Source organism: Suillus subaureus (genome assembly GCF_016647635.1).
Source record: "Suillus subaureus strain MN1 chromosome Unknown BJ212scaffold_4, whole genome shotgun sequence".
NCBI lineage: Eukaryota > Fungi > Basidiomycota > Agaricomycetes > Boletales > Suillaceae > Suillus > Suillus subaureus.
The window spans coordinates 97,013-121,643 of record NW_024538560.1 but is presented as its reverse complement, the minus strand read 5'-3'; the positions used below and the strand labels follow the sequence as shown (position 1 = coordinate 121,643).

The window sequence follows — 24,631 nt, the reverse complement described above, 5'->3', positions numbered from 1 at the left end:
CCCTGGGGGAGGATGACTAAGCCTGTGTGAGCCCAGCAGCCTGCAGGCAGCGAGGTAATCGGAAGGTGCACCAGCAAAATATTGCACAACGGCCGCAAATTAAAGCGAAGTCACGATGCAAGACCGGCAACGTACGCGCGGATGCGATGCGATCAAAATTGTTTTTTCATCGATTGCCCTAATTCATCATATCGACGGCGGCGGCACAAACAGAAGTTTATCGTAGAGTCTCACCAGGCCTGGCCATATATAACAGACGGCTTTTCACTGGATCAAAGTCCATGATTGGTATATTCAGCATACTTGATACCAGTCAGCTACATGATGAGTCCTGGATTGAGGGGCCTGGCACAGATTCCAGAACTGACCGATCATGAAGCAGACCAGTCTCGATTAAACATGTCTGTTGAGTCCTCACATCTCTCGAGTCCGTTTCCTCGCAAATTTCTGCAGAAAATTCTATCCCTAAGCTCTATCAGCATGGCTGTTGATCCTCTCCAGATCCTTTCCCTTATTGCCTTCCTCTCCGCCCTTGATGCTCGCGGAGTATCTCTAGCCACTGGTCTGACCAACACGATCATATATTTTCCGTTCAACAGACTGTCGGACGGCTCTTTGTGCGGACCATCAAACACTCGCTCCTCCGCTTCCAATATGGGCTTCTTTGATCATGCTAGTGAAAGCTTCATACAGAATCCTTCCACCCCTGACTCTGGCTATCCTTTGGGTTTTTCGGACACGACATCTTCCACTGCATCTTTTCCTCTGCTCTACCAGTTTCTCCTTATCTTCTCAGGTCAATTGGCTTCTATCTCACAAGACATCTTGTCTCTGCGTCGTTCTGTTGCCTCGCTCGAGTCATCGCTGTCTGCAGTTGAGGATCAAATCGCTTTGCTTACCAATGCCCATGAACCGATTTTGGCACAGTCCAAGGACGAACCATTCCATACCCATACAAAACGGTCGTCCGATAGTGAGGAACCGGGTCGACAATCATATCACCTGTCCAACATCATGACCACCCAGCAAGGTCAAATGAGCGTGCGGCGTGACACGGTTGGTGCACTGCAGGCATGCATTAGTCCAGATCACCAACCACTTGCTGAATGCGCGCGGAGTTGTAAAGATTTTGACGTTCCCCAGAAATGTCTTCGCGCTCGACCCACTGCTCAGATTCAGGATCACATTGAGTGCAAGAAAGACTACGCTGCCTTGCGTCAGGACCTGCAAAAACTCTCGGACTTGGCCTCGATCAACTATACCAAGACCAATATATCATTGGATCACCTTCGTAGTCAGATCGTTGACCAGGTCAAAGACCAAAATCGGACCGAGAAAGAAGTGGCACTCTTGCGTGAACAGATGACAAGGAAGTTTGGGGCGTTTCAGTCCAGAGTATCTTCTCTTACGTTAGACGCCGTGAAGGTACATCATAGTGTTCAATTATCAGACCAGGCTGCCAAAGAAGCTCGTCGGGCAAAAGCGATGGCGGGGGTGAGCCGTCGTGTCATGCAGCTTCAAGGTATGTGAGTCCCGTTGATGAATTTCATTCCGACGCTCACATACTCTTATGTCATCTGGACTCAACCCGCGGCGTGTTCTTGGCTAATGTAGACACCGTCCCACGGAATAACGAAAATGGTGCGGTAGTTCCGTCCCCGTGTTCTTCATCAATTTCGGTTGGGCACTTCCAGGTGGATTTCTTCAATGTGTCGACGTCACCATTCTTTCATGATTGTTGACAAGTGCTCGTCTTTTGACCAAAAGGACTCTGACGTATTCAAGGCTTCATCACCCTGTATCGAACGGATTGGGACTACCGCTCCTTCCGACATCAAGGTACTGCATTCACCACCCCCATCTCAGCAATATACAAATTGCAAAGGTAGGAATTGATCTACTTCTCATTCACGGAGTTGACGCAACATCATAGAAAATGTGGATGGTATCCATTCTCCCTCCACCAATATGGCTTTCTGTCAAGATGATGCCGCTGAGGTTGGCATCCTGAGAAGGAAACAGAAAAGACCCACAATCGCTGCATTCCAACCTAAGGGTGCGTTCCCCCTCCTGTTAGACCTTCAGATTAAGCAACAGAAGGTGCCTTGTTTCAATTAATCACAGATGTCAATTGGATACCGGCGCCTTTGCCGTCGTCACCAGCACTCGTTGTGGTTTCTACTACACCAGTTTTACCTCGACCACGGCTTTCAGCAATGCAGCATGGTCATGTCTCTGTGTCACGAATCTTCAAGCGTACGTACCTAGATTCTGTTGACTGTCAAAGCAGAAATTTAATGTGCACGCAGCCGGTGACTCAGAATACCGCAATAAGAGCCTCTATGCCTCTCCTCTGAACGGCGCCCGCGCCCGCATCCGAGCATGGATATGAGAGCCGATTTGCCATTTGCCCATCCTTCTTTGAAACTTGGTGATAAAAAAGTGTTTTTTATGTTGTCCTGCGTTGCAATATTGTTTCTGGTCAATGACGCATAGGTAATTACTGGACTCGTTTTTGTGCGCTGCTGGCACCATTGCCAATGTCTTTGTGCAGAATCTTGACGGAACCTCGGCCTGCCATTCTGCCCGACATAAGTTGACATCTGGCAGTGCCCTGCCACGTGGTAGAATGAAAAAGTTTTGCCCAAGATGGTCCTCAAAGCCTCAGTTTTTTGAACGGAAAGATTTGCTGGCGAGCGTACTAAAGAGCATGTATGGCTACAAGTGAACAAGGTTGCAGCAACACTGAGTAAGGCAGGATATAACGCATGATGAGCGCGAACATGTGCAGAAGTACTGGTCAATTGAAGAGAAAGAAACCTATAATGTGTCGCATGTAATTCGTAGCCAACCTTCCGGACATATTGTGCCAAAGAAAGAAGGCGAAATCGACGAAAGCTTCGCCGACCCGAAGGCTCGGCGGATGCCTCGCTATTGGCATGACCCACTTTCCCCCAATTAATACGTTGCCCTTGCAGATCGCTTCTCGAGCTGTGGTGGATACTTAGGTGTCCATCGACGATCGGATATGCACAGCCAAGCGTTTTATATAACTCTGTGCGGGTCAATTCCACGCGGAGGCGCCTGTTAATAAAATGCTTGAACGCACATTTCTACACTGGTAGCAATGCCGCAAAGAAGCCATTCGACATCCTTTTCTTCGGTCGCGACGAATTCTCTTGTAAGGTCTTCAAGCAATTGCACGCCGCCCGAGGTAAGTGTAGCTCATAACGTAGGCAATCCAAGGTTCATGTTGACCGGTAATATAGATGTTTGGCAGTCCATCTCAATCGCTACCAACCCAGACGTGAAAACTGGTCGACGGGGTTCTCATTTATCAATTTGTGCGTATGCAATTCTTTCAGTGGTAACATACTTACGCCTGCTTCAACAGCTCCACTCAAACTACTTGGAGAATCTCTCGAGGTTCCAGTTCACACTATACCACGACGAAAGGTTGACTTCAAGGATTGGATGGTGCGCATTACATTCTTTCTTGCTAAACCGGCCTCATATTCTATGCAGCCTCCTCCACCATTTACGAATACCAACGAAGCTCACGTCTCCGTCCCTGCCAGTGAAACTCATCTTCTCGTTACTGCTTCCTTTGGACGTATTCTCCGCCCTTCGCTCCTACGTTTCTTTCCGCCAGATCAGCGACTTAACGTTCATCCGAGCTTACTACCTGCATATCGAGGTCCGGCGCCCATCCAGAGAGCTTTGATGCGAGGAGAAAATGTAACAGGTGTATGCGTCATTGATATGATGGAGAAGAAGGAGGGGATTGATGCTGGAAGTGTGTGGGGCTGTGAGAGAATGGCGAGTAACACGGCGAGCAAACAATCATGCATGACTCATTGTACTGCAGGTTGTTCCAGAAAGCGCGACATTTCCTTCAATGTCCGTGGAGCTGGCCCAGACCGGAGGAGATTTGCTTGTCACAGTGCTTCGAGATATGTTACTAGGAAGCGTGAGTCCTCGGAAACTTGGCTAATTCTAAATTTTTACGCTTCGACTAGGCTCGTAGCACCCCACAACTTCCAGTCTTATCTACCACACCTCATGCTTCTGTGATATCCGCTTCCGATGCACAGGTTGACTTTGCATCCCAAACCGCATTGGATATAGTCCGACTTTCTCGCGCCATTTCACACCAACGTCCTATTACGACCACAATGCTCGATGGACGCACTCTTCAGCTGCATCATCTCAGTGTCTCCAGGAACCATGATGATTTGGGTCCTGTTGAGCCTGGTTGGGCAGTGTATTCGCCACGTACACACACAGTACTCATAAATTGTGCTGACAGAGAGTGGCTGAGTGTTAAAAAGTTAAAGACCCAAGATCGTGCGCTTCTGGCTGCGAAGGAATGGTGGAATGGAGTAAAGGGGCTAGGCCTGCTACACGAGGGTATGCTAAAACTTTTCTAGAGGGTTCTTTCATATCAGTGTATCACTTAGTCGTAAAGAAGTACTTCTCGAGCGCTTGTTACGGGCCAGACTCGATTCATGTTCAGAGAAGCACGCTGCGCAGTCCGGGAAAGGTCCGCCACAGTCCCAGGTCTACGGCTAATGATCGTCCCTGAAGCTTGAAGTGCCTCGTGGGGATGCATGTGGTTCAGGATCAAGTCAGGATTATATCGGCTCAACCCTTGAAGAAGTTTGCAGTGGGTTTGTCCAATAGGTCTAATCATGTATCGAAGGCCTTACAACCCTTGAAGAAGAGGTGTGTAGTAGGTTTGTTCAATAAGTTTTAGCTTGGTCCAATCCGATAGTACGCAAACAATTATATGTAATACATCACCTGCAGTAAACCTGCAGGGGTTTGTAATATCTTTTAGGGGTCGCCGATAAGCTCCTTTCAGTATGGCCCATAAACGTTTAAACACCCGACAACGATCTATGCCAGAGTAGTACTTATTGTGCACATCAAAATAGCACAGCAGCGGTAGATCGAGTTGAGGATGTGAACCGTCTGATACTAGCACTTGCGACTTGAACGAAGTAGGCTATGTCCCTGGATTTGTCAAAGAATACAAATTGAAACATTCTGATTACCAGCACTTGAGGAAGATGAGATGATGATTGATGACTTGTCTTGACGACGACAGTGTCGCGGTCATGAGACGCGTCGTCGTCGGACGCGACGCGTCTCTTTGTCCTTGTTTGTTCATAATGATCCTGGTCCACTAGCTAGTCAGACAAAGACCTTGTCTGCCAACTTAAATTCCCAATACTCTGCACCTCATCCGTAGCAGGGCTTTCTGAGCCACAAATATTCAATCATGGGGATATCTGGTCTCTTGCCGTTGCTGAAGTCAATCCAGCTTCACCGACACCTCTCAGACTTCGCTGGTCAAACACTTGCGGTGGATGCTTATGTCTGGCTTCACCGAGGCGTATACGCCTGTGCCACTGAGATAGCCACAGGAAAACCCACCACAAAGTTAGTGTTTCTCTGCTTGTCCGGGCGCGGTTCGCGGATGTCGGTATGCTCACCTTCTCACCTAGGTATGTTGATTATGCTATGCAGCGTGTTCGCTTACTCCGTCATCACAAAATTCGCCCGTATATTGTGTTCGACGGTGGACCACTCCCGGCCAAGATGGGCACTGAGACTGAGCGCAAGCAGCGGAGGGAAGAAAACCTTGCAAAGGCAAAGACGCTGGCATCCCAGGGAAGACACAAAGAAGCCCGGGAATACTTTGTTAAATGTGTCGACGTAACCCCTCAGATGGCGTACCAACTCATAAAAGTCTGCTGTTAATCTTTGAGCTAGACATTCGTCTGATATATTCTTTACTTTAGGCCCTGCGCGCAGAAAATGTGCCATACGTGGTTGCACCGTATGAGGCCGACGCTCAAATGGCGTATTTGGAGCGCATCGGTCTTGTGGATGGCATCATCACCGAAGACTCAGATCTGCTTGTCTTCGGATGTCGAAAGGTGCTCTTCAAGCTGGACTCTATTTCAAGTACTATCGTTTCAATCTCGAAGGACGACTTTGGATCCGTAACTGCTGCTGAAGGGGGCATATCACTTCTTGGATGGTCGGACGCTCAGTTCAGGGCTATGGCCATCCTTAGTGGATGTGATTATCTGCCGAGCATTCCAGGAGTCGGGCTGAAGACTGCGTGGTCATTGCTACGAAAATATAGGAGCGTAGAGCAGGTCGTGCGGGCTATAAGGACTTGAAGGGAAGAAGTCTGTGCCAAAAGGGTATCTAGAAGCATATAGTCTGGCGGAGAAGGTGTTTTTGCACCAGCGTGTCTATTGTCCCCTGGATGAGAGGTTGGTCAACTTGACGGACATCCCCCAAGGAGTTGAGTGGGATGATAAAGAGGAATCGTACATCGGAGGGTCAGTCTCTGAACAATTGCTCGATGGAGACTCTAGTTCTTATTGATTTCTCTCAAAGTGACATAGAGCCTGCCTTGGCGAGAAAGCTGGCTCAAGGGGACGTTGATCCAGTGACACTTCTACCGATGATTGATATCAATCCGAGCTTCGTACCTCGCACAGTGAAGCCCCTCCCATTTCAGGCCAATAATGTTAATCGGCCTAGCTCAGTCAAAGGAAAGGGCAAAGCAAAAGCCGAGCCTGAGAGTAGCGGATTGCTTACCTTCTTCGGTATTTCCTCAGTGCCGATGATGCCCACACATTTGACAGTATTCCCACAGCTCCAAAACCAAAAGCTACCCTTACTCGTAGTAACTCCGCGCCAACAAAGAAAACGGCAATGTCTGGTAAAGGTAGCGGAAAGAGGACACTTGTCGATATACTTGACGAAGACCTCGCTGCAAAACGCATAAAACTAAATCAGGCTTCGTCTTCCACAAACCTTTCTCTTCTCACACATTCAAGGTTCTTTCCCTCTCCATTGACGTCAAAACAGCGAGTGGAACGAGCCGCAGACGATCTGATGCCCAATTCACGTATCTCATATCCCCTATCTGAAAAAGAAAACCTCCCCGATCATGCCGATAACGTCATTGTAGTTGAAGAATTGGACGAAATTCTTGATGAGCCCCTGGATCCCGTCACACAAGAAGATGGGTACCTATCACCTTCCCCATCCTACTTCCGATCAGCCACACCTGATCTCTCTTCACCTGTACGGCCATATAACCCCGGACGGCGTGATCATGACAACGGAGACGACTTCGGCGCGGATGTCATCCCCAGTCCCACGGCAGTGAGAACAGTCACGCGACATGCCTTGCATCAATGTTTACCGCTCAAGAAAGAGAAAGTTAGTATCCTCGTTCGGGAAACGCCGCCGCCGAGTGCTGCCGATGAAATCGAAGGACCTGACTTGCGTGATGTTCTCGACATTGAAGCGCCCGGGGATATCGATGCGATCGATGATGACATAATTACTCCGGCCTCAGTCATCTTCTACCTCTGGTCCTATTACTCCGGAAGACAACGGTGCGAATGTCGAATTTGACATAGATGGACGAGCTAAAGAATATACAGTGACTGAGGCTAGTGCACACGCAAAACGCACGGAGATAGTTGCCAATGGGTGGTGGAATAAGTGGGCCCTAAACAAGGATCTACGCCCTTCGGTTCGTATCAAAATTTCCGTGGCGATTGTTATCGTATCTAACATGTCTAATCGCCCACAGAAGAATACCGTGCTTAGAAGGCGCGAGACCACGATCACTCCAGATGGCCGGCAGCCTGGCTGCCGCAGTCAGTTAGGATCTGCACCGCCCAAGGTCAGGTTTCCATTGTCTACCGAAGTAGTATCCAGGGCCGGAAGAACCCTGAAGGCTGTGGGAGGTACGGGGATTCGTAATAGTCCACAATTTGTGATCGGCAGGTCGTCTGGTCTCGGCCAAGAAGAGCGGCAAGAGACGATAGTAGGAAGTAGGCTTGAACAGTTTAGGTGTGTTCAGGTGCTACTGTCGTAAGGTTCATTAATTTACTTACTAAATAAGCCATTCATTCAACAGGTGCAAAGCGCCTTAAGGTTGAATCCACTGCATTCTACATTCAAGCTCGTTATTTCCGATATCTACTTCACGTTCGTCACTGTATATAATTGTTAGTCGGAATGAGGAAGGTCCGAGATGTCGGACTAGAAATACATGAGGTTGACGAGCATCCAGTTAGGTACTAGTTTGCCTTTTGGTTTAATTTCTTCTAGTATTTAATCTATTTGTGTTTGTTCATGCCGTGCATGCAGGCAGTCTGTAGCGTAGTACTTTCAGATTAGTCCGTTAATTAAAGCGGAATCTAATCAATGCGTGGTATTGGAGCTTGCTTGATTGATTGTAAGGTCGTTTTTCGTCCGTCGGCGGTACCAAGTCAGTATTACGAGATTCCGTTCATGAACTTCTAACGAGCGCAATCGGAATACCGCTTGTTGGGCTATTTGCGATTGACAATCTCAATTGTGTTTCGGATTTTATGTGCCATCATCAGCTGATCAGCATCTTCACAGGTCGCGATTTTACTCGCAATTGCAATCGTCAAAACTCGCAGCGAACGTCGTTCCTCTGCCACGCAAGCGTCGCGGAGTGTAAATTCCTAGTCACGAAAACACTACATCAACGACAATGAGTCGCTGAGACTTGGATCGGGCGAAAGCCCGCGTAACCATCCCCCCGGTTCCAGAACAATGGGGGTATAATTACCCACCAATAACCCTGCTTCTGGAGCCTTACGATGCTGATTTTTTTTGTAGCCGTTGGAAGATGTTATGCAATGTTATTGCCTCGTTGAAATATGGCCAAACGGTGTCAATGATTGCTTCAGTTGATTGCAATTGGTATCCAGGGCAGTTTCCGGAACGATGGATATCATGAATCTCGACAAGATTTATTGTTTGGGTTGGATCACTGAGATTCCATGCATAACTAATAAAGGACATGGAGCGTCAAATAGGGCTAGTTCTCAAAACGAAGGGGGGGTGGACTTTTTCTAATTCTGAGTACCCAAAGGGTGCAAGCCACGTCTCTCAATTCGTTCATATCACCCCGCAAGATCCAGGCGCGAGCCCTCATGTTTACTGATGGACACGCACGCAGAGCACACGCTTTTCGGCTTTTATCTGACTACAGGCGAAACAAAAAGCGGCACTCTTCCTCACATAGATTCCTAACACTTCCCTGGACGCCCCGAGTTAGAAGAGCTTATTTCTCTGCATTTATCTTTCGCGCTTCCCTCCCACGGTACAAAAAGGCAGTCGACTATAGTCTTAGAGTTTGTGCGCTCGTTTGTTCTTGTTCTACTTCGATACTCATGCCATCAACTACTTAGTTCTATGAGAGGCCAAGGGCTTGTGCCCCAGCTTCTTGGTCCGATTTCAAGCCTAGTCATGCCGTTCGACGGCACCGAAGAACATCTGTTACCGGAGATCCAGTCATCCCATAGTCGCACCTCTAGGCAATATTCCTACCTTAGTGACGGTGACATTTCTCCCCAAGGCCTCAGCGTACACTTCATGGCTTCTTGTACCACCAACGAGCATGAAGTGAATGATCACCAACAACAATTGTCACCCTCTTCGTCACAGTCCGTTGGATATCCAGAGTCCTCCCAGAGGACAACCTCTGCATTCCCATCCTCTGCGCAGTACGACCCTCAAAACTTCGATTATTTCACTTCTTCCGCATTCCTACCATCTCCGGTCTCTCGTACTAAACAGTGTGCCTCCCACATTCTCCCTGCTTGCAGGGGATGGGTCAATGGCGAGGATGATGAGCAAATAAACCCGACAGCTCGTCTCGACATTCAGCCACTGGACTATCCAGGCAGCCAAAGTCCCACCGGGCGGGAGCAAGTGTCACTAGACAGCTCATCCACGGTATACGTATATCCTGACGACCCCGACATGGAGACGGGTCTCGACATGTCCCAGATGATTGCCCATTTCCAGATTCGTACGCCTCCCCCGAATGCGGGCATGACGATGCCCGTAGTTGACCAGGAGCTAGCTATACCATCTGTTATGACCTTTCGGTTGGGTCGCCAGTCTCTTAGGCCAGTAGCGGACCCGGACAACGCAAGGATTTTGGAAAGCTTTGACGACCCTGATGAAGACGCATCGGGGGAATCGTGCGAATCTTCGTCGCCACCTTCACCTCCCCATTTGTCTCCCAGCTCTTTTTATGATGGGCCAGCAGCAGGAAGCTGCGGAAACGTCATAGAGAGGGACACAGGGATTGGGGTGGCTTCTCCCAAGGAAGGATGTTCGTCACATCTTCCCGATGTGGTCCCTCCTTTTGGGGGTCCCAACGGAGACATTGACTCCCTCGCTCCACTAAATACAACCCCAAGAAGGAGAAGATCCTCTAAAAGGTCCAAAATGCACCAATGTTCCGTTTGCCTCAAGATATTCCCGCGCCCCAGCGGTTTGAACACGCACATGAACTCCCACTCGGGAGCCAAACGTGCGTCGTAGCCAAGTAAATTGCTCTTTATTTTTGACTTTGCAGTGTCCAACAGCCTACAAGTGTCCGGTATCATCGTGCGATAGACACTTTGCCGTACGATCTAATGCCAAGCGCCATCTGAAGACACACGGCATCAACCCCTCTTTGATGGAGAGCCCATCTCAGGGCACCAACTTTATGGTTGGGTTTGAGGAGCCTCTCGTAAATCACCATGTTCACGATGCCGGCCGGCCACCGACAAGACTCAGGTGGATTCCGCACAGCCTTGCCACGAGGACGCAACCCGTCACCGGGTGGACCGGGTCCCAGTCGTCGGATAGGGACGAATCGAAAAGAACATGCCCTATACTCTCAATCCCTTTGCCGGCAGAGGCGCCCTCGTCGTCATTGAGCCAGGCACCAGCTTATCGTTACGATGATAATAATAATTATGCTGAGGCGGGTTCTCGTCACTACCACCCTAGTCAGGTCCGTCTTCGCCCCGTTCGGGGGTTAAATCGCGCTGACTTCTAGTGGGGTAGAACGACTTCCGGTGCGACCCACTCAATCGCTCCACAAAATAGCCGTTCCCTTCGATTCGCACATGACACGTACTTATTTACAGGAGGCTCGATGCCCTACCTACTAATGCAAAGACTGACCACACATTGATGAGTTTTGATTAAAATATTAGACACTCAATGCACGGGTTATGATCCAACGACCATTAGCTAGCACTTGTATTGTAGAATTCGCCGCAATGTTAAATTACGGGGCTTTAGGAGATGCTTGAACTTTGTCGACCTTGCTCGGGCTTTCACCTGACGGTCTCTTTTCATTTGGCGAGCGGTGCGGTCCATACACCACACGATTGACGATTCCGATCGGAATGTCGTACAGCTCAGGGATAACATCCGGATCCGCGGGTTTGAAATGCTGATTTGCGTCTAGCGCAGGAAGGTGTGCTTTGGTATCTACCTGCTGTTTAGACCCCTAGCTACATATATTATTTTCGGAAATTGCTCACCAATGAACGTGCTGGGGTCAGAGAAGGCTGGAGTACGTGCGATGGTGATGGCAAAATAGACAAAGTACGTCAAAAGTACGACGACAATGGAGTATGCCGGGAGAAGCAGACTCCATTCCCTCGATATGATGCGCAGTAAGGGTAGGTTTCTGATACAGAAAGTTGCGTGACTCACCTACTCGGATACCATTCCACGCCCAACCAGACAAGATATTCATCTGGGAGCAAGGCCCATAGCACGTAGAAGACAAACACGACAGATGTAGAAGTCCAGGCTACAAAACCGTAGAATTCTGGTGCGCGACTACGGTGTTCATCAGGTGGTTCTGGAGGAAATGAAACTACTGGAGACGTGGTCTCCATGTGCGCTAAACGCAAGTCTGCGAAGTGCTGTCAGAGGTCGGGAATAATATTAATAACTTGGAGTCGGAGAATAGACGCCCGTTAGTAAGCCCGTCACGTCTTTGTGTAGTACGATCATCATCGATCATCGACTGAGCATTGCTCGCGGATTTACAATTGCGTTTCGTAACCGAGCCAACTTGTTGGACCCACTTTCTCCACTAAACACTGATCTTCGCTCATATTCTGGGTCAGGCAGAACTCATGTCGATCGTTCAAAGCACTAATAAAAGGGCACTCCGCAAAGCGATCGCCACGACCCTCCGGGAATTATCCCAGTCTGATATCCAGTCGCAATGTGATTCTCAAATGCTAAATGCTGAGCTACTGACGACTAACATGCTCTGCATCGGAAGCACAGGCCATTACCGAAAAAGTCTTGTCGCTGCCCGCATTCCAGCAATGCAAGACTGTCAGTTGTTATCTTAGTATGCCGGCAGCCGAAGTTCAGACGACTTCTTTGATCTTGAACATTCTTGGAGATCTAGGTGCGTAACGGTCCTTACCCCAGTCTGATAGCATGTGTTTATACCAAATTATCAGGGAAGAGTTTATTCGTTCCTAGCATCGTATCCAACAATGGCTATATGGACTTCGTGCGAGTATACACCGAAGAAGACTATCGCAGCTTTCCATCTGGTTTGTGGGGCATTCCGGAACCGACGCCTGAGTGGTCGAGTGAAAAACGCCAAAGTAGTGCGTCAAATTTGGATGCAAAATCGTCATGCAAGCTCAATGATTGTTGGCCAAGTTTTCGATGCAGACTGTAGCAATCTGGATCTAATCCTCGTGCCAGGTGGGTATGCATGAATCAACGCGATTCGTGGATATCATCCTCTTTCACTACAGGTGTTGCCTTTGACCGATCACTCTCGAGGCTCGGGCATGGAAAGGGCTACTATGATCGATTCATAACATCATATTCTTCCTCCACTGGGCGATCAAAACCATTACTAGGTTGGTACATCATGGGCAGCGCGGAACTACATTCTAACTGGTAATCTCAAGTCGCTTTAGCTTTGGAGCAGCAACTTTTGGAACATGGACAAGTGCCGATGTTCGACCACGATTGGAAGATGGACATGATTATCACACCTGACAAAGTTATCACTGCACCTCAAGATGGATACCAAGATCCGTGAAGAATGGTGGAGAACGCTTCATGCTCCATGTTGTGCTGGCGACACACTTGTCATCAATTATCGATGTGGCATGCACGGGCTGCACTTACATAGATCATATTGATGCCGGGCCTGTCCTGAAGGGTGCGTAGGAGATGAAAGAAGCTGTACTACTCTGTCACAGAAAGTTAGCACTGGATACCATCTAAGTAAACCTTGTCTTGTCTTGCCCTGTTGCTCGTGATTCCGGCACAATTACCAATCGATAGGATCGGCCGTTTGGTAGATAGGTTGAACCTGTGCATATGAGTGAGCAATGTGTGACATCGTTTTAGCGAGCTTACCTAGTTGTGGTACCATCACAGCCTTTGCTCCTGTTTCAAAGTTTCCAGGAGAGCCATCAGCATTGAGCAATTTCGTTGACATTTGGGAAGTTGTGATAATCTGTAATTGGAATGAGGCTACTAATCATGGCGAGGTGCTCTTTGCTCTCACTGTCAAATTATTCAATGCACTTGCTTGCAAAAATACCTGATGGATCTTCTCCAACAGCGCTGTCCGTTTGAAGGACTGAACATCTGGATGAGATAGGAACGGAAATGAAATTGAATTGAGAACGAGAAGCCCCGTCTATCTGACTATTCATGTCTGGTTTTGACGTTATCGATTGGCTGCGTACCTTTGTGTGAATTTCAGATAGTAAGTTATGTATGAATATCATTAGATCCGGGAGGGTATGGAGGTGCATATAACGAACGAGGTCCTGATAGTCAGCAGCCGCGGAAGAATCTATTATTATATTATTATTATTCCTGCTGTTCACCCCGGCGGAAATGCGTGACGTGTTGCGTACTGCAGAAGGTTTTCTTGATCGTGGCGAGGCTTGTCATATTCTGGGTATCTACACTCCATTTCTCAGAAAGGTGGATTGACACGTCAAACGCAAAATAAATTACCAATAAATATCACCTCCTCGTTTGCCTCAGCGAAAATTCGAGTATAATCTAGTGCAAGGGTTTCTTTGAAACTGCCTGGGGGTCCAGATATTTCTAGTATGCGTCCCCTCGGAAGACCGCCACCGAGTGCCGTGTTTACAGCTGCGTAGCTGCACGCAACACTTTGTGATCTAGATATCAAGGAAGCCAAGGATTGACTCAAAGGCGGTCCTGGAGGCCGCTGTGATACGGTGATTATGGATTGCGAGTCGGAGATATCAATCCCCAGTTCTGCGGGGTTACATCTTCTTCCAGCCAGATCGGCGGAAATGAACATGCTACGCACCCTTAGAAAGAGCTTCCACGGAAGTGGTGGATAGATCATCGAGTGTTTCGTAACCTGCGCGTCTTAGCGCTAGCTGGGTTGAGGACGGCAGGGTTGGGTTGAGGAGGATATTCCTGGACATGCTTGGAACCTGGATTCAACTTAATGGTGTAGATTCGATGGCCGTCCGCGGCAGCTCTTGTCGGTTGTTGCTCAGATGACCGATTACCCCTCAGAGCTCAGCTGCAAGAAGAACACGCTTCTTCTTTGTGACATGGCCTACAAATGTTAAATTCACGTGAGTGGTCGCGTACATAAATACAACCAAACTACTCGTGGACTTTGCCGTTCTTTCTTGTTCTCTTTCCATCATCGCTGCAGGTTTCGTGTCGCTTACGACAGCTTTAAACAGCTACACATCGCACTCTTCCTTTCTATTTCTTGTCGAGCACAATCGTTTGTTTTTATCACAGTATTAGTTTCATTCCCCATGACTCGCGATACATTTGCCATCAAGGTTGAGAATATTCCTGAAAATGGTTGGTCTAAATAAGCGGGAAAAAACTGGTCTGATTGTATGCGAAGTCAATTTGAAGGACATCGAATCCATTTTCAATAACGCTGTTGGTTCGTACTGTCACTTTCCTGTTTCCACCAGGTCGCCTTATGTATCCCACATAGGTCCTGTACAACGTGCGGAGATTCATCGTGACGAAACGACCACGCCGCACTGCGTGCTATATTTTCTCACACACGATGCCTTTAAGCAAGGCTTGTACGCTCTCACTTGACTGTACCGACTGACCACATGACAGGAAAGCTCTGCGGATGTCTGGTTACAACATCGGTGGTTCCTCTATGTGAGTGCTTTCAAATACAGGGAAACTGAACAGTGCATATATACGCCATTCCAAGTATCGTGACACCCGCCAATAGCAAAATGTCGTCTCCAAGCACTGGCAGGAATTCAGATGCGCGTCGAAATCTCTACGTCCTCGGTCTACCGTTTGATCTCACCAAGTGTGCATATTCTTAGCCCCACACCTTTCATGCTCACGAATCACTAGGCCTGAATTTTCCGCCCTGTTTTCGCGCTTCGGCACTGTTATGCACGCTGTGATTCTCGCTACTGTCGATAATGCATCTCGCCGTCGCGGGTTCGTGGTAATGTCATCTCACGAGGAAGCCAAACATGCAATGAATGCACTCTCGCGAACGCAAATAAAGTATTAAAGCATTTATCTCGAGATTCAAAACTCAACTTACTGACACCTCAGAGGACACACTCTTGATGTATCTTGGGCCGTTGTACAACGTTCTCAAGGTGTGAATTAAATCCAGTCGCAAATACGTCTTACTTATCCTTCATGACAGGCTTCTTAGATGGCGCAGACAGGACGATGATGCTGGCATCCTCGAACCCTTCGTCACTTCCGGAAATGGAGTTCGATCGCCAACCCGCACCTCCGATCATCAGTTCGCCCCAAAACGCCACCAAACAATGGAATGTCTCATTGGCACCTTCCTCGAAGCTGGTGGTATCGAACTTGCCAACCATTCTCTTTGCTCAGACCAGTGACTTGCATCCTCTGTTCTATCCTTTCGGTCCTATTAAGGAGGTGAAGCTTATGGATTCTACTACGCTCGGCAATGGAACTACGAGCGCTCTAGTCGAATACGTGAATATTTTCAATGCTCAGGAAGCCAAAGACGCACTTCAACGACAGTTCTATGGGACCTCACGCCTGGAAGTCCGATTCATCCAAGACAATATCCATCCGGTTGACTCGGCTGCTGCTGCATATGCCCAGTCTCCCATGCTATCGAAAACATCTGATGCTGGACTTAATCCCTGTGCTGCTCCTTTTGTCTTTGGATCTCGCCACTCACCACCCTTGGCTTCCGGTCTTAGCTGCGTTGCGCACGATGCGTTTGTAAACGATTTCTACTCCCCACCTGGTCTTCCCAGCGATACCTTTCAAGCCGCCTCATTCGCGCCCCACCCTGTTACATATCATCTCAGGGCCCATGTTGCCGATACAATTTCCAGATCCAGCTCTGCAACGAGTTCGAGGTAGAGCTGTTGTCTTCCAATAAACAAAGCTAATCTACTCAACGCAGCTGGAGTAACGATACTCGTCCGTACAGGTCTTCTCGTGCACCGTTCTCTTCTTTCACACGCGCGAACACACCCGCACGATTCACACCACTCTTCTATGCTTGATCGATTCACTTTTCCGTATCGCCCATTCGTGCTCTTCGCAACTTTAATGCTCCACTACCTTCAAGAGATGGACTCGGACTTCTTCTAGGCAAAAAAATAGCACCCGCGCATTAGTCTTTATGTTATCGATTCTTGTTTTAAGTATGTCATTCATATGTTTTAGCCGTCTGTTTGCTAAATACTTTTCAGTCTCGGAATTCCGTTCGTGTGGAGAAGATGTCATTCCAAACCTTTAATTAGTAATAACGTCTGTCTTTTGTCTACATGTAGTCGCTGTTATGTTCGTCCTGTAGGGACTTGTAACCATGGGTTTTGTCCACTGTACTGTTGAGAGAGGTGGCCTCCAGATAATATGCGCCAGTGCACGTGGTAGACTATCTTCAAATTCAATTAGAAGGCCGCCTACTTCAAGTTAGCCTCTAACAGCCACCCTTACGAGAGCTCCGCTGAGCGTCCCGCACTCCTGCTCACACAAGTACCCAGTGGTCCAGGCAGCTTACCACACTATAACTGTAGAACTTCAAAGGTGAAAAACATCCTTCCAAATGTCAGGAAACCAGGGCTTGCATTCACATCCGAGTCGTCCAACTGGCTCAAGACTTTTACAGAGACGGCTGCTTTCTTCTGATTTACAGAAGGGGTTTTTGGTGACTTCCCGATCATCGTCAAGCAAGAGTCAGCAGCCCGATCCATCGCCCAACACTGTCTCAGAAGACGTTGGCAGCTTGCAGGAAGTTCATGCTCGTGTTCCATCTAGAACTTCGACCTCGCAACTCACCGGTACCGAGAAGGGCGATGTCAGTGACCTGTTTTTAGATCAACATGACTTAGAATCAGAAGTTTGGACGGGAGAATTTCCAGTCGAATCTCCAAGGTCATACACAGTTGAAGAGCAAAGGCGGGCGCCGTCAGTGGCAGGTGGCATTTTCAGCCCTCCTTTGAAAAAGAAATTCTCCCCTGCGTTTTCCCATGCTTTCAAGGCATCAAGCTCGTCTTCCAACACTCAGGCGCTTGTCACTGAGCGATCTGATTCAGGGAATTATCCTACTCGAGCACCTTCGAAGGTCCGCTGGGAACGGCTGCGGCAACATGTTTTGACGGCACCTCGTCCAGCCTCGCCTCCTCCGTCTGCGCGGATGTCTCGAAGCCCTTCCCGATCACAGACGCCCAAGCCGTCTCGTTTTCCGCGGCTTGGCTTCCGACAAGTTGTAGAGTATGCACGCGAGGTTGCAGTGGACGAGTCCCGCCGATTTGCAGAAGAGCTGCTCCAAATTTGTTGGTCCTTTCGTATCCCGGATCTGTCACGACAGAGCAAAAATGAGCGAGATGGGCCACTGGGCACACTTGGCTCTTCGTTGCACCTCCCCTTCGTGTCGAGCACGACTCTGAACTCTTTCGCAACTGGGAGTACTATAGCGCAGACTCAGACAACAACTCAGAACAGACTTTCTATTAAGAGGCCTCCCTCCACAGTGTCAGGAGGGCAGAATTCCTCGCTTGTCATGACGCTGCACGAGACCATCCTTCGTTATGCGTCGAAGAACTCGAATTATCTTCCTCACGAAACTCTCGTTCTTTCCGCTTTGTTGACGCCTTTTTTATCGAGCGAGAACAATCAGAATGTGGACGACGAGCGGTGGACTGCAATCGAAGCTTTCGAGGCTGCTGTTCAAACTTGGCAAGCGACGTCGGATGATGTACGTGGCACGACTGTGTGCCTTGCTTGTTCAGGCTGCTCACGATTTTGTAGCTTACTATCGAGAGATGTATTTGGTGTTGCAACGCTGCGTCCACACCATCCTTCCTTCGGACCCGCATTCTCAGCGTTCTTACATCACTCCTGTTTCCCCGCACTGGCCCCATTGAGCTCCCGAGTGCTCATGCGTTCCTTTCTCTAGTCCAGGCACTAGCTATAACGTTGCTCCAGATACAGGAAGATCAAGAAGCGGCTATTCTAAGAGACATTATCTCGAAACTTCGCGGCGGGACGTGTGGGAGCATGGCGGGCTTTCTCGCTGCAGCAGAGATCGATGGCTCCCCAGTGATGTTGGTCGGTGTGAGCCAGTTGGAAGTCAGGGAAGCCTTGGTTGCTGAAGCCTTGGTCCGGTGTCTTGACCATGGACCTCTAACCATGAAGCGCAAGGTCTTACATGAACTTCTCCAGGTATAGCTTCCCTTTTTAGCGTGTTGGACAATAGCTTAGCAACCAATTATACGCAGGAATTTTGGACACCTTTACCCGTCTCAGGATCCTTTTCCCCTATGATTTCAGCTATCCGTTCTCGAGTTGTCATAACATTCGCTCATGCTGCAACTCTCCTTTGTGTGTCTGTAAAGTCGGAGCATCTGGACATGCAGAGCGTCTTGCATGTCCTGAAATCCCGTGTCGTTCCTGAGATGACGTTTTTGACAGGGAAACGGGCATCGGATGCCCGTGCTAGCGTGTCTAGGCTCCTGGTCGAGCTACTCTGCCTTGAGAGGGTCACTCACGAGATGTTTGGCGTCATTTTCGGTCTCACCGTGCAGTTACTGGAAACGTCTGAGTGGAAGACGTCGTTGGAAAAGATGATGCAACACTTTGTATGTGTCTCTTAGTATCACTCTAAAGGGAGACAGCTCACGCTTCCTCCTTGAACGGATTGCTGAGGGTGAATGGCCCACAATAATTAGAATTTTGACTGCACTCTTTCACTTACCAGATGAGCTTCGCGGTCAGCTGTTCACGTTGTCCATACCGTGTTTGCAAGAGGTGGGTGTTCCGACTCGCTAATGATAGCAAGGTGTACATTTGATAAAATATCAGAGAATAGTTGCAAATCCACCACCTTTGCACTATTCGGAACTCACAGGTGTCCTAGACAAGGCATCACGCACATATCCTCACGTGTTCTTCAAACCACTTTTCACCTGTGCAGCATCTTCCAAGGCGTTCACGATCGGCCATCAACTTGGAGTTATTGCTGCTATCTCGGTATTCCTTCCGACTTCTGGACAAGAGATACAGAGATGATATTGGTAGCGTTGATGAACGAACCCGCCACCATCTTACAATCTGGGTCCAAGAGGAAGTGGGCGCAAGCAAGGCTTGGGCAGATGGTCGTACTGGTTGAGCTAATTGCGCGTGTTAAGGCAGTACCACGAATTAGCCAAGACTTTTCGGTGAGTCGATCCTAAGCTGACGTATTTTAGACAGTGCCGAACTCAATCTACAGCACCCTGATGACTCGGCCATTGCTCCAACCCAGTTTTTCAGTATGCTGGAAGCCCGCTTAGGTGTGTTATTAGAAGCGAAAGTAAGCAGGAAACACTTTGTTTTCGACGAATGGCCCATGGTCTAATTTACCTTATACAGGAACGAGCTACTCTACTGCCACTCTCCATGCGCTTGCTCTATTTGATCTTGTTCACGGAAATCAGGCTACTCACACGATCTGTAAAGCGGTATGCACTATCTTTTTCTCTGTTGTAACTGAGGATTGAAAATTAGGAAGTCCGACTTGGCTGCAATTAGCAATCGATTGGCTGCTACAGTCGCATATCGGAGCTGTGGTAGACGAAGATGGACCTTTGACTGTAGATGATGACGTCTTCAGTGACATCTCACAGGCGCTGGGCAAAGTCAAAGATATTTACGCCTCAACACAAGACAGCCTCCGAGTATCTTATCAGGTAGAGTCTACATTTCGCTTTGTTCTACTTAATGCTGAAAAAATACAGCGCCGAGGCACATTGATCCTGTTTTCCGGCGCCAACGATGTCTCTGGGGACGACACTGAACGTATGACTGTCCTCATGGACGTGTTACATGAGAGAATACTCTTGTTGTCGTCCCTTCCACGGTCCCTCACCCGCCAAGCCCTCAATCTATTGGTGGTGGTGTCTGCCTGCTTTACATCCGAAGATTACTTGCTGATGGGGCCTTCCTTGTGGGCACGATGTTTTGACTGGGCGGAACCACAGGCAGTGCTTTCGGTGTGTGCCCTACCTAGAATTACGAGCGACGTTTCTCACAGGAGTATTCTAGGCTTCTTTTCTAGCCATGCAGTGTGCAGAGAAGGCCCCACACAGCATACTTGAACTCATCAGGAATGACTTGCGGAAGTGAGTGAGAACCTTATTTGGTAATACATGGTCTTAACATTCGACTTCACAGTGAAGACAGTGCTGTGAAGATCACTGCAATCCGACGTTTAGATATTCTGGTGAATATGCGCTTCCAGATTCTGTCTCAGCCTTTTTTGTCGGATACGAATCGTCGTCGACCATTCAAGTTAGCCCGCAACCCATTGCCATTTGTTCCAACCGACATCGGTTCAAGCCTATTTGTTCCAGAACAGGAGGATGATAGTAATGAAGATATGCCCCAAGAACTGCGTAAACGCTTAGCCGAAGTAGGATGGTTGGATGAAAAACGACCAATGGACCAGAAACGTGAATGGGTGAGGACACCATTGTCACTATTGCCCAGTAATCTTCAAGATCGAAACGTTGGCGCCACAGAGCGCCTTCACTCTTCACCTATATCATCCCCGACATCCACGCCAACCAAACCTCGTTCTAATAGTGATGTCTCTGATGGCCACCTCAGCAGACGGTCGTCAGATCCTACAAGCCGTGGCGTCAAGCGTCGTGCAGTCTTTGTTCCTGCACTCGGGACTCTATTCCCTCAACTGGTCTCTCTGACTCTCGATTCTTGCATTGACGTTTCATGCGCGGCTCGTGACAGTGTCATGGATTTACTACGACATGACCCTGCTCTTCTCATTCGACCCATCCTCGATTTGCTTGGCAGCAATAATGAAGAAGCGGCCACGACAGCTGTCCGAGGGTTGTTGCATCTAAATCAGCACCTCCCTCCTGCCATGGCTCATTATACATTCAACCATCTTGCTGGGTACCTTAAATTCGTTGCTCGCGAAATTACTTCGACAGATGCACTTCGCGACTTTGCTCTCTCTGCTGCTCTGTTGTCGAATCTAGTCACGCAAGTCAGCGAGATGTCCATCAGGGAGATTCGACGAGCGAAGATGGATCTGTTCCTTATTCCATCCGGGTCCTTGTGGTTTACCGCGTCGTCTCCAACTGGCCCCATGTTTCCGAAAGTTCTGTCTCTCAGTGAAAATCCAGTCGAGATCCCCCCATCCTTGATATCAATCACAATGATCCGCGTGACTCAGAATCGATTGTTTCTATCCATGTTGAAGCGAAATCCTCAGGACGTTCAAATTATTCGGAAGACTATGGAGCACATCGTTCTGCCTTCGACAGATGTCTTGTCAGCAGCACGCTTTTTGGATTTGCCAGATTTTGTACCGCGGCAGTTGTCTGCACAACGGGATGGATCAGAGTCAATCTTGACCACGCTTTCCTTGATGCTTTCGCGAAGTCATCTTCTGCTCATAGCCCAGATTTTCAGATCCATGTCTAGGCATCTTAGCGATCGTAGCGAGTTGACTATCTTCATAGATGGTCTGAATCGGATCTTGCTGAGACACGGAGATGATATTGGGATTGTAAGCCAGTCGCTGATCGGTAAGCCAAGATTATTTTCTTATGGCCATGTCTGACTGCAGGCCTGCAGCGTTAATGGTGGCGAGTACCCGCTTCAGGCGTCTCTTTACGTCTGGTGGAGGCTATTCCCTCTTTATGCTATCCATCATGAAAGTGTATACAGAACAAGAACACCATCAGGGAATCCGGCAGGCTATCGAGTATGCCATCAGTCGCTTCTACGCTGTTCACCCGCACGCATTCGTCTTCCAAACACTAGACGTGGTGGTACACGTCCTCTTGGAACCAACTTGCAATAGCTCTTGGCTGGTGAAGAGCGTCTTTCGGATGCTGTCTTCGCTGGATCGTAACAATCCGGTGGCAGGTCCAGATGCTTCTGGTATTCGAAATATGAACAGACTGCAGGAGAAGGAAGCATTGATGGTCACTACTGCTGATGAGAAACCTGAAACATTCATGGCTGCTATCCGAAGGGTTGGCAGCCAGGATTCGCAACAGCTGATCATCAGCCTTCCCGAGGAGTACGAGACGAGATCACTTGATATGGACAATCTCGTACGGTTGTTGTTAACTGTCATTGGTCATGACCCTTCCATTGCCAGAGCCCAAAATTTCCTATCGCTCTTGAGGTTGTTGACACCTGCACTGTACAATGCTTCCAGATTGGCCAGGAGTGTGCTTCGCGACGGTATTGATGCAGTTGGGACGATCATCCTACGTGCAGCTGCGAAGCCAAAGTTTCCTGAATCATTGACGACGCAGTTGGTAGGTGGTATCACTACGGATGTATCGCAGGATGAGGCTGTTCTGGTGGACAAGCTCCACAAGAAAGCGAAGGCTCCAAGTGATCTCACCACTATGCGGACAGAATATCTCGGATTGGCGCTCGCTTTCGTTAAAGCTGGCGGCCAGCTGCCCAATACTGCAATGGAGAAGATTTTCGATATCGCGAGAATTCTTCTGCGAGAAGCGTCGCACACGGAAGATAAGGTCGTTGATTTCCTATGCCAGTATTCAAAGGCCAGTCTTGTCGAACGTACACCTAGTTCCAAGGAAGCAATTGCACTTCTCGAGCACCTTGCTCCCATCATGAACGCCTATGCGTCGACAATCAATTTTGCTGGTATTTACGAGGCCATCAATCATCTCACCTCCGGCAACCAACTCACCAACGACATCATATTCTCCGATTTAGTAGTAACACAATCTGCAGGAGTGGGTTGGAGTCTCAAACAGCTTGGAGCTCTGAGCACAAGGAATCTCTATGGTCTCGCTCCTTGCCACAGCCATCTCCTTTCGAAAGACTGACGTGATTGCTGAGATCGAGAAACAGCTCCCATCACATAAATTCTTGTCCGGTGTCGTTTTCAAGCTCGTCCTTTCGCTTGAAACGTCTGCCTCGGCGTCGCCGATGGGAGACCACGACACATGGCTGCGTGCCGCGCGTTCCAGTGCATGGCTGCGGCTTCTTTCCTACGCGATGGCGGTTTGTGAGAACCCAGGCCGGTCCCGACAGTCAACCTCCTTGCTGGGGCGAAGAAAATCCGACGATAAGCGTCGTTCTGGATCATCAAATAAAGAACAGGTCTTGACCCTGGTGGCTGCAATACAAGTCATCAAGATGATTATCGTGAGGGCTGGAGATGACCTCTCTGCATCCCTGCCTTCAATATGGACCCGTCTCGCTGCTGTCTTTAGATCTCTGATTTCTGATGGAGATGCGCGGTTTGCCATTGAATCCTCTGAACAATCTGCGCCACCTTCCCCTATCCATTCACCTCACTCGAGTTTTAGCATGACTTCACTTGATCCTTTCAGTGCTCAGGAGTCCTTCCTCACATCGTCGGTATCGTTTAACGCCCGCCGCCCCTCTCCGCCCCTGGGTAAACCACGGGTCATTGACTATGTGCTTTGGTCTCTCTTGGAGCTCCTTTCTCGCTACCGCACACCTCTCATACTCCAATTGAAGTTGCTCGCACAAGAAAAAGCCGCTATTCTTAACGAGCAGCTGCGCTGCTTCCAGATTGGTTCACATCACTCTTCTTGGCATAGGCCTCCATCTGTCTTCTCTAAGCCGAGGAAGAGATTATCAAGCATGCAATCCGCTGTGTCGCCCTTTATCAGCAGTTCGCCATCAGCTTCTTTTAACACAGGCCATATGTCGCTACGCCCTCCCATGTTAGAATCCACACCACGCAAGGCAGGGTTTGAGCGCAGCCCAAGTGCATCACCAGTCAGTGCACAGCCGCGCATCGTCCACCTCGGTCCTACAACACCAGACTTGCGTTGCTCGGCATCGTCCAGTGAGGATGTGCGTATGCTGACGATGTCAACGGTAGTGAAAACTACGTCTCTCGTGCATGCCACATACCGCCGAATAAGGCTTGTGCAAGCATGTATGGGATATGATTTGCTGTTACCACTGCCCGTAGCGTTCGAAAGGCACATGCCAGCATCTGAGAGTGCTGTCACGATGGATGATACGATTGGACTTGGAGGGCATTTAGAAGGAGAAAGGAAGTGGACGATCAAGCAAGCGGTTGATGCCCTTGTGAATGAGATGCATGGTCTGGAACTCGAGTTTTGTGAACGGGAAGCATGGAGAGAGGTATTGGACGAGAGCTTGGTGGTATTGAAGCCTGATGTGAACGATAGTAGCGTATGTTGAAACGGACCCATCAATGGTAAACTGACCGTAACAA

At 48.8% G+C, this 24,631-nt stretch overlaps 11 protein-coding genes across 11 annotated transcripts; 9 read left to right on the top strand and 2 right to left on the bottom strand.

Moving 5' to 3' along the window:
• The first annotated feature begins 31 nt into the window (after positions 1–31).
• On the top strand, positions 32–1,689 carry BJ212DRAFT_676270 (uncharacterized protein). The gene has a single exon (XM_041343786.1). It carries the CDS (start codon positions 322–324, stop codon positions 1,528–1,530), a length of 1,209 nt encoding a protein of 402 aa, XP_041197440.1. The 5' UTR covers positions 32–321; the 3' UTR covers positions 1,531–1,689.
• On the top strand, positions 1,620–2,854 carry BJ212DRAFT_676276 (uncharacterized protein). Its single transcript, XM_041343787.1, has 5 exons — positions 1,620–1,885; positions 1,934–2,056; positions 2,125–2,256; positions 2,310–2,496; positions 2,555–2,854. Exons 1-4 carry the CDS (start codon positions 1,708–1,710, stop codon positions 2,390–2,392), a joined length of 516 nt encoding a protein of 171 aa, XP_041197439.1. The 5' UTR covers positions 1,620–1,707; the 3' UTR covers positions 2,393–2,496; positions 2,555–2,854.
• Positions 2,848–4,791, top strand: BJ212DRAFT_1323814 (Formyltransferase). The gene is made up of 7 exons (XM_041334507.1): positions 2,848–3,057; positions 3,081–3,214; positions 3,270–3,344; positions 3,395–3,477; positions 3,526–3,819; positions 3,869–3,970; positions 4,020–4,791. Exons 1-7 carry the CDS (start codon positions 3,029–3,031, stop codon positions 4,428–4,430), a joined length of 1,128 nt encoding a protein of 375 aa, XP_041197438.1. The 5' UTR covers positions 2,848–3,028; the 3' UTR covers positions 4,431–4,791.
• Positions 4,792–5,284: 493 nt separating this feature from the next.
• On the top strand, positions 5,285–6,194 carry BJ212DRAFT_1444555 (PIN domain-like protein; the record flags this gene model as incomplete). Its single annotated transcript, XM_041337977.1, has 3 exons — positions 5,285–5,445; positions 5,511–5,754; positions 5,808–6,194. 3 exons carry the CDS (start codon positions 5,285–5,287, stop codon positions 6,192–6,194), a joined length of 792 nt encoding a protein of 263 aa, XP_041197437.1.
• Positions 6,195–6,310: 116 nt separating this feature from the next.
• Positions 6,311–7,564, top strand: BJ212DRAFT_676171 (uncharacterized protein). The gene is made up of 4 exons (XM_041343785.1): positions 6,311–6,359; positions 6,418–6,629; positions 6,680–7,430; positions 7,479–7,564. The coding sequence occupies exons 2-4, from the start codon at positions 6,485–6,487 to the stop codon at positions 7,483–7,485; spliced, it is 903 nt and encodes a 300-aa protein (XP_041197436.1). The 5' UTR covers positions 6,311–6,359; positions 6,418–6,484; the 3' UTR covers positions 7,486–7,564.
• A 2,741-nt stretch (positions 7,565–10,305) lies between these two features.
• Positions 10,306–10,684, top strand: BJ212DRAFT_1232877 (uncharacterized protein; the record flags this gene model as incomplete). The annotated part of the gene is made up of 2 exons (XM_041329511.1): positions 10,306–10,402; positions 10,458–10,684. Coding segments are annotated over 2 exons (324 nt in total), but the record flags the coding sequence as incomplete, so codon positions are not given.
• Positions 10,685–10,974: 290 nt separating this feature from the next.
• BJ212DRAFT_675516 (PIG-P-domain-containing protein) lies at positions 10,975–11,846 on the bottom strand. The gene is made up of 3 exons (XM_041343784.1): positions 11,587–11,846; positions 11,412–11,530; positions 10,975–11,358 (listed from the first exon to the last, which is right to left on the bottom strand). Exons 1-3 carry the CDS (start codon positions 11,772–11,774, stop codon positions 11,153–11,155), a joined length of 513 nt encoding a protein of 170 aa, XP_041197434.1. The 5' UTR covers positions 11,775–11,846; the 3' UTR covers positions 10,975–11,152.
• A 1-nt stretch (position 11,847) lies between these two features.
• BJ212DRAFT_675465 (uncharacterized protein) lies at positions 11,848–13,103 on the top strand. Its single transcript, XM_041343783.1, has 6 exons — positions 11,848–12,111; positions 12,170–12,301; positions 12,357–12,509; positions 12,577–12,609; positions 12,663–12,770; positions 12,822–13,103. The coding sequence occupies exons 1-6, from the start codon at positions 12,018–12,020 to the stop codon at positions 12,953–12,955; spliced, it is 654 nt and encodes a 217-aa protein (XP_041197433.1). The 5' UTR covers positions 11,848–12,017; the 3' UTR covers positions 12,956–13,103.
• On the bottom strand, positions 12,684–14,492 carry BJ212DRAFT_1323757 (uncharacterized protein). Its single transcript, XM_041334506.1, has 9 exons — positions 14,216–14,492; positions 13,891–14,160; positions 13,788–13,835; positions 13,692–13,723; positions 13,430–13,564; positions 13,279–13,378; positions 13,165–13,231; positions 13,045–13,109; positions 12,684–12,990 (listed from the first exon to the last, which is right to left on the bottom strand). The coding sequence occupies exons 1-9, from the start codon at positions 14,334–14,336 to the stop codon at positions 12,974–12,976; spliced, it is 855 nt and encodes a 284-aa protein (XP_041197432.1). The 5' UTR covers positions 14,337–14,492; the 3' UTR covers positions 12,684–12,973.
• Positions 14,493–16,794, top strand: BJ212DRAFT_1323742 (uncharacterized protein). Its single transcript, XM_041334505.1, has 10 exons — positions 14,493–14,733; positions 14,780–14,821; positions 14,876–14,960; positions 15,010–15,054; positions 15,110–15,214; positions 15,262–15,420; positions 15,472–15,518; positions 15,569–16,268; positions 16,316–16,592; positions 16,649–16,794. The coding sequence occupies exons 1-9, from the start codon at positions 14,685–14,687 to the stop codon at positions 16,416–16,418; spliced, it is 1,335 nt and encodes a 444-aa protein (XP_041197431.1). The 5' UTR covers positions 14,493–14,684; the 3' UTR covers positions 16,419–16,592; positions 16,649–16,794.
• Positions 16,795–16,963: 169 nt separating this feature from the next.
• BJ212DRAFT_1476259 (uncharacterized protein) lies at positions 16,964–24,597 on the top strand (the record flags this gene model as incomplete). Its single annotated transcript, XM_041339349.1, has 14 exons — positions 16,964–18,115; positions 18,169–18,582; positions 18,639–18,998; positions 19,066–19,167; positions 19,222–19,389; positions 19,552–19,577; positions 19,612–19,711; positions 19,771–19,859; positions 19,910–20,087; positions 20,136–20,390; positions 20,443–20,519; positions 20,572–21,950; positions 22,000–23,148; positions 23,216–24,597. 14 exons carry the CDS (start codon positions 16,964–16,966, stop codon positions 24,595–24,597), a joined length of 6,831 nt encoding a protein of 2,276 aa, XP_041197430.1.
• Between the last annotated feature and the right edge of the window lie 34 nt (positions 24,598–24,631).

Excerpts from the sequence above, each read along its gene's own strand:
- BJ212DRAFT_675465 (XM_041343783.1), top strand. The coding sequence starts at position 12,018 with ATGTCGATCGTTCAAAGCACTAATAAAAGGGCACTCCGCAAAGCGATC. Across the intron at positions 12,302-12,356 it reads GAACATTCTTGGAGATCTAG|GGAAGAGTTTATTCGTTCCT; the intron begins GTGCGTAACGGT and ends CCAAATTATCAG. Across the intron at positions 12,771-12,821 it reads GCGATCAAAACCATTACTAG|TCGCTTTAGCTTTGGAGCAG; the intron begins GTTGGTACATCA and ends GGTAATCTCAAG.
- BJ212DRAFT_676270 (XM_041343786.1), top strand. The coding sequence starts at position 322 with ATGATGAGTCCTGGATTGAGGGGCCTGGCACAGATTCCAGAACTGACC.
- BJ212DRAFT_676171 (XM_041343785.1), top strand. The coding sequence starts at position 6,485 with ATGATTGATATCAATCCGAGCTTCGTACCTCGCACAGTGAAGCCCCTC. Across the intron at positions 6,630-6,679 it reads CGGATTGCTTACCTTCTTCG|CTCCAAAACCAAAAGCTACC; the intron begins GTATTTCCTCAG and ends GTATTCCCACAG.
- BJ212DRAFT_1323742 (XM_041334505.1), top strand. The coding sequence starts at position 14,685 with ATGACTCGCGATACATTTGCCATCAAGGTTGAGAATATTCCTGAAAAT. Across the intron at positions 14,734-14,779 it reads TGAGAATATTCCTGAAAATG|TCAATTTGAAGGACATCGAA; the intron begins GTTGGTCTAAAT and ends TTGTATGCGAAG. Across the intron at positions 14,961-15,009 it reads CTCACACACGATGCCTTTAA|GAAAGCTCTGCGGATGTCTG; the intron begins GCAAGGCTTGTA and ends ACCACATGACAG.
- BJ212DRAFT_675516 (XM_041343784.1), bottom strand. The coding sequence starts at position 11,774 with ATGGAGACCACGTCTCCAGTAGTTTCATTTCCTCCAGAACCACCTGAT. Across the intron at positions 11,531-11,586 it reads GTGGAATGGTATCCGAGTAG|GGAATGGAGTCTGCTTCTCC; the intron begins GTGAGTCACGCA and ends CATCATATCGAG. Across the intron at positions 11,359-11,411 it reads TGACCCCAGCACGTTCATTG|ATACCAAAGCACACCTTCCT; the intron begins GTGAGCAATTTC and ends AACAGCAGGTAG.
- BJ212DRAFT_1323814 (XM_041334507.1), top strand. The coding sequence starts at position 3,029 with ATGCACAGCCAAGCGTTTTATATAACTCT. Across the intron at positions 3,820-3,868 it reads TGTGGGGCTGTGAGAGAATG|GTTGTTCCAGAAAGCGCGAC; the intron begins GCGAGTAACACG and ends ATTGTACTGCAG. Across the intron at positions 3,971-4,019 it reads GAGATATGTTACTAGGAAGC|GCTCGTAGCACCCCACAACT; the intron begins GTGAGTCCTCGG and ends CGCTTCGACTAG.
- BJ212DRAFT_676276 (XM_041343787.1), top strand. The coding sequence starts at position 1,708 with ATGTGTCGACGTCACCATTCTTTCATGATTGTTGACAAGTGCTCGTCT. Across the intron at positions 2,057-2,124 it reads CGCTGCATTCCAACCTAAGG|ATGTCAATTGGATACCGGCG; the intron begins GTGCGTTCCCCC and ends AATTAATCACAG. Across the intron at positions 2,257-2,309 it reads TGTGTCACGAATCTTCAAGC|CCGGTGACTCAGAATACCGC; the intron begins GTACGTACCTAG and ends ATGTGCACGCAG.
- BJ212DRAFT_1323757 (XM_041334506.1), bottom strand. The coding sequence starts at position 14,336 with ATGTCCAGGAATATCCTCCTCAACCCAACCCTGCCGTCCTCAACCCAG. Across the intron at positions 14,161-14,215 it reads CGTGGAAGCTCTTTCTAAGG|AACTGGGGATTGATATCTCC; the intron begins GTGCGTAGCATG and ends GTAACCCCGCAG. Across the intron at positions 13,379-13,429 it reads GTGCATTGAATAATTTGACA|ATTATCACAACTTCCCAAAT; the intron begins GTGAGAGCAAAG and ends TTCCAATTACAG.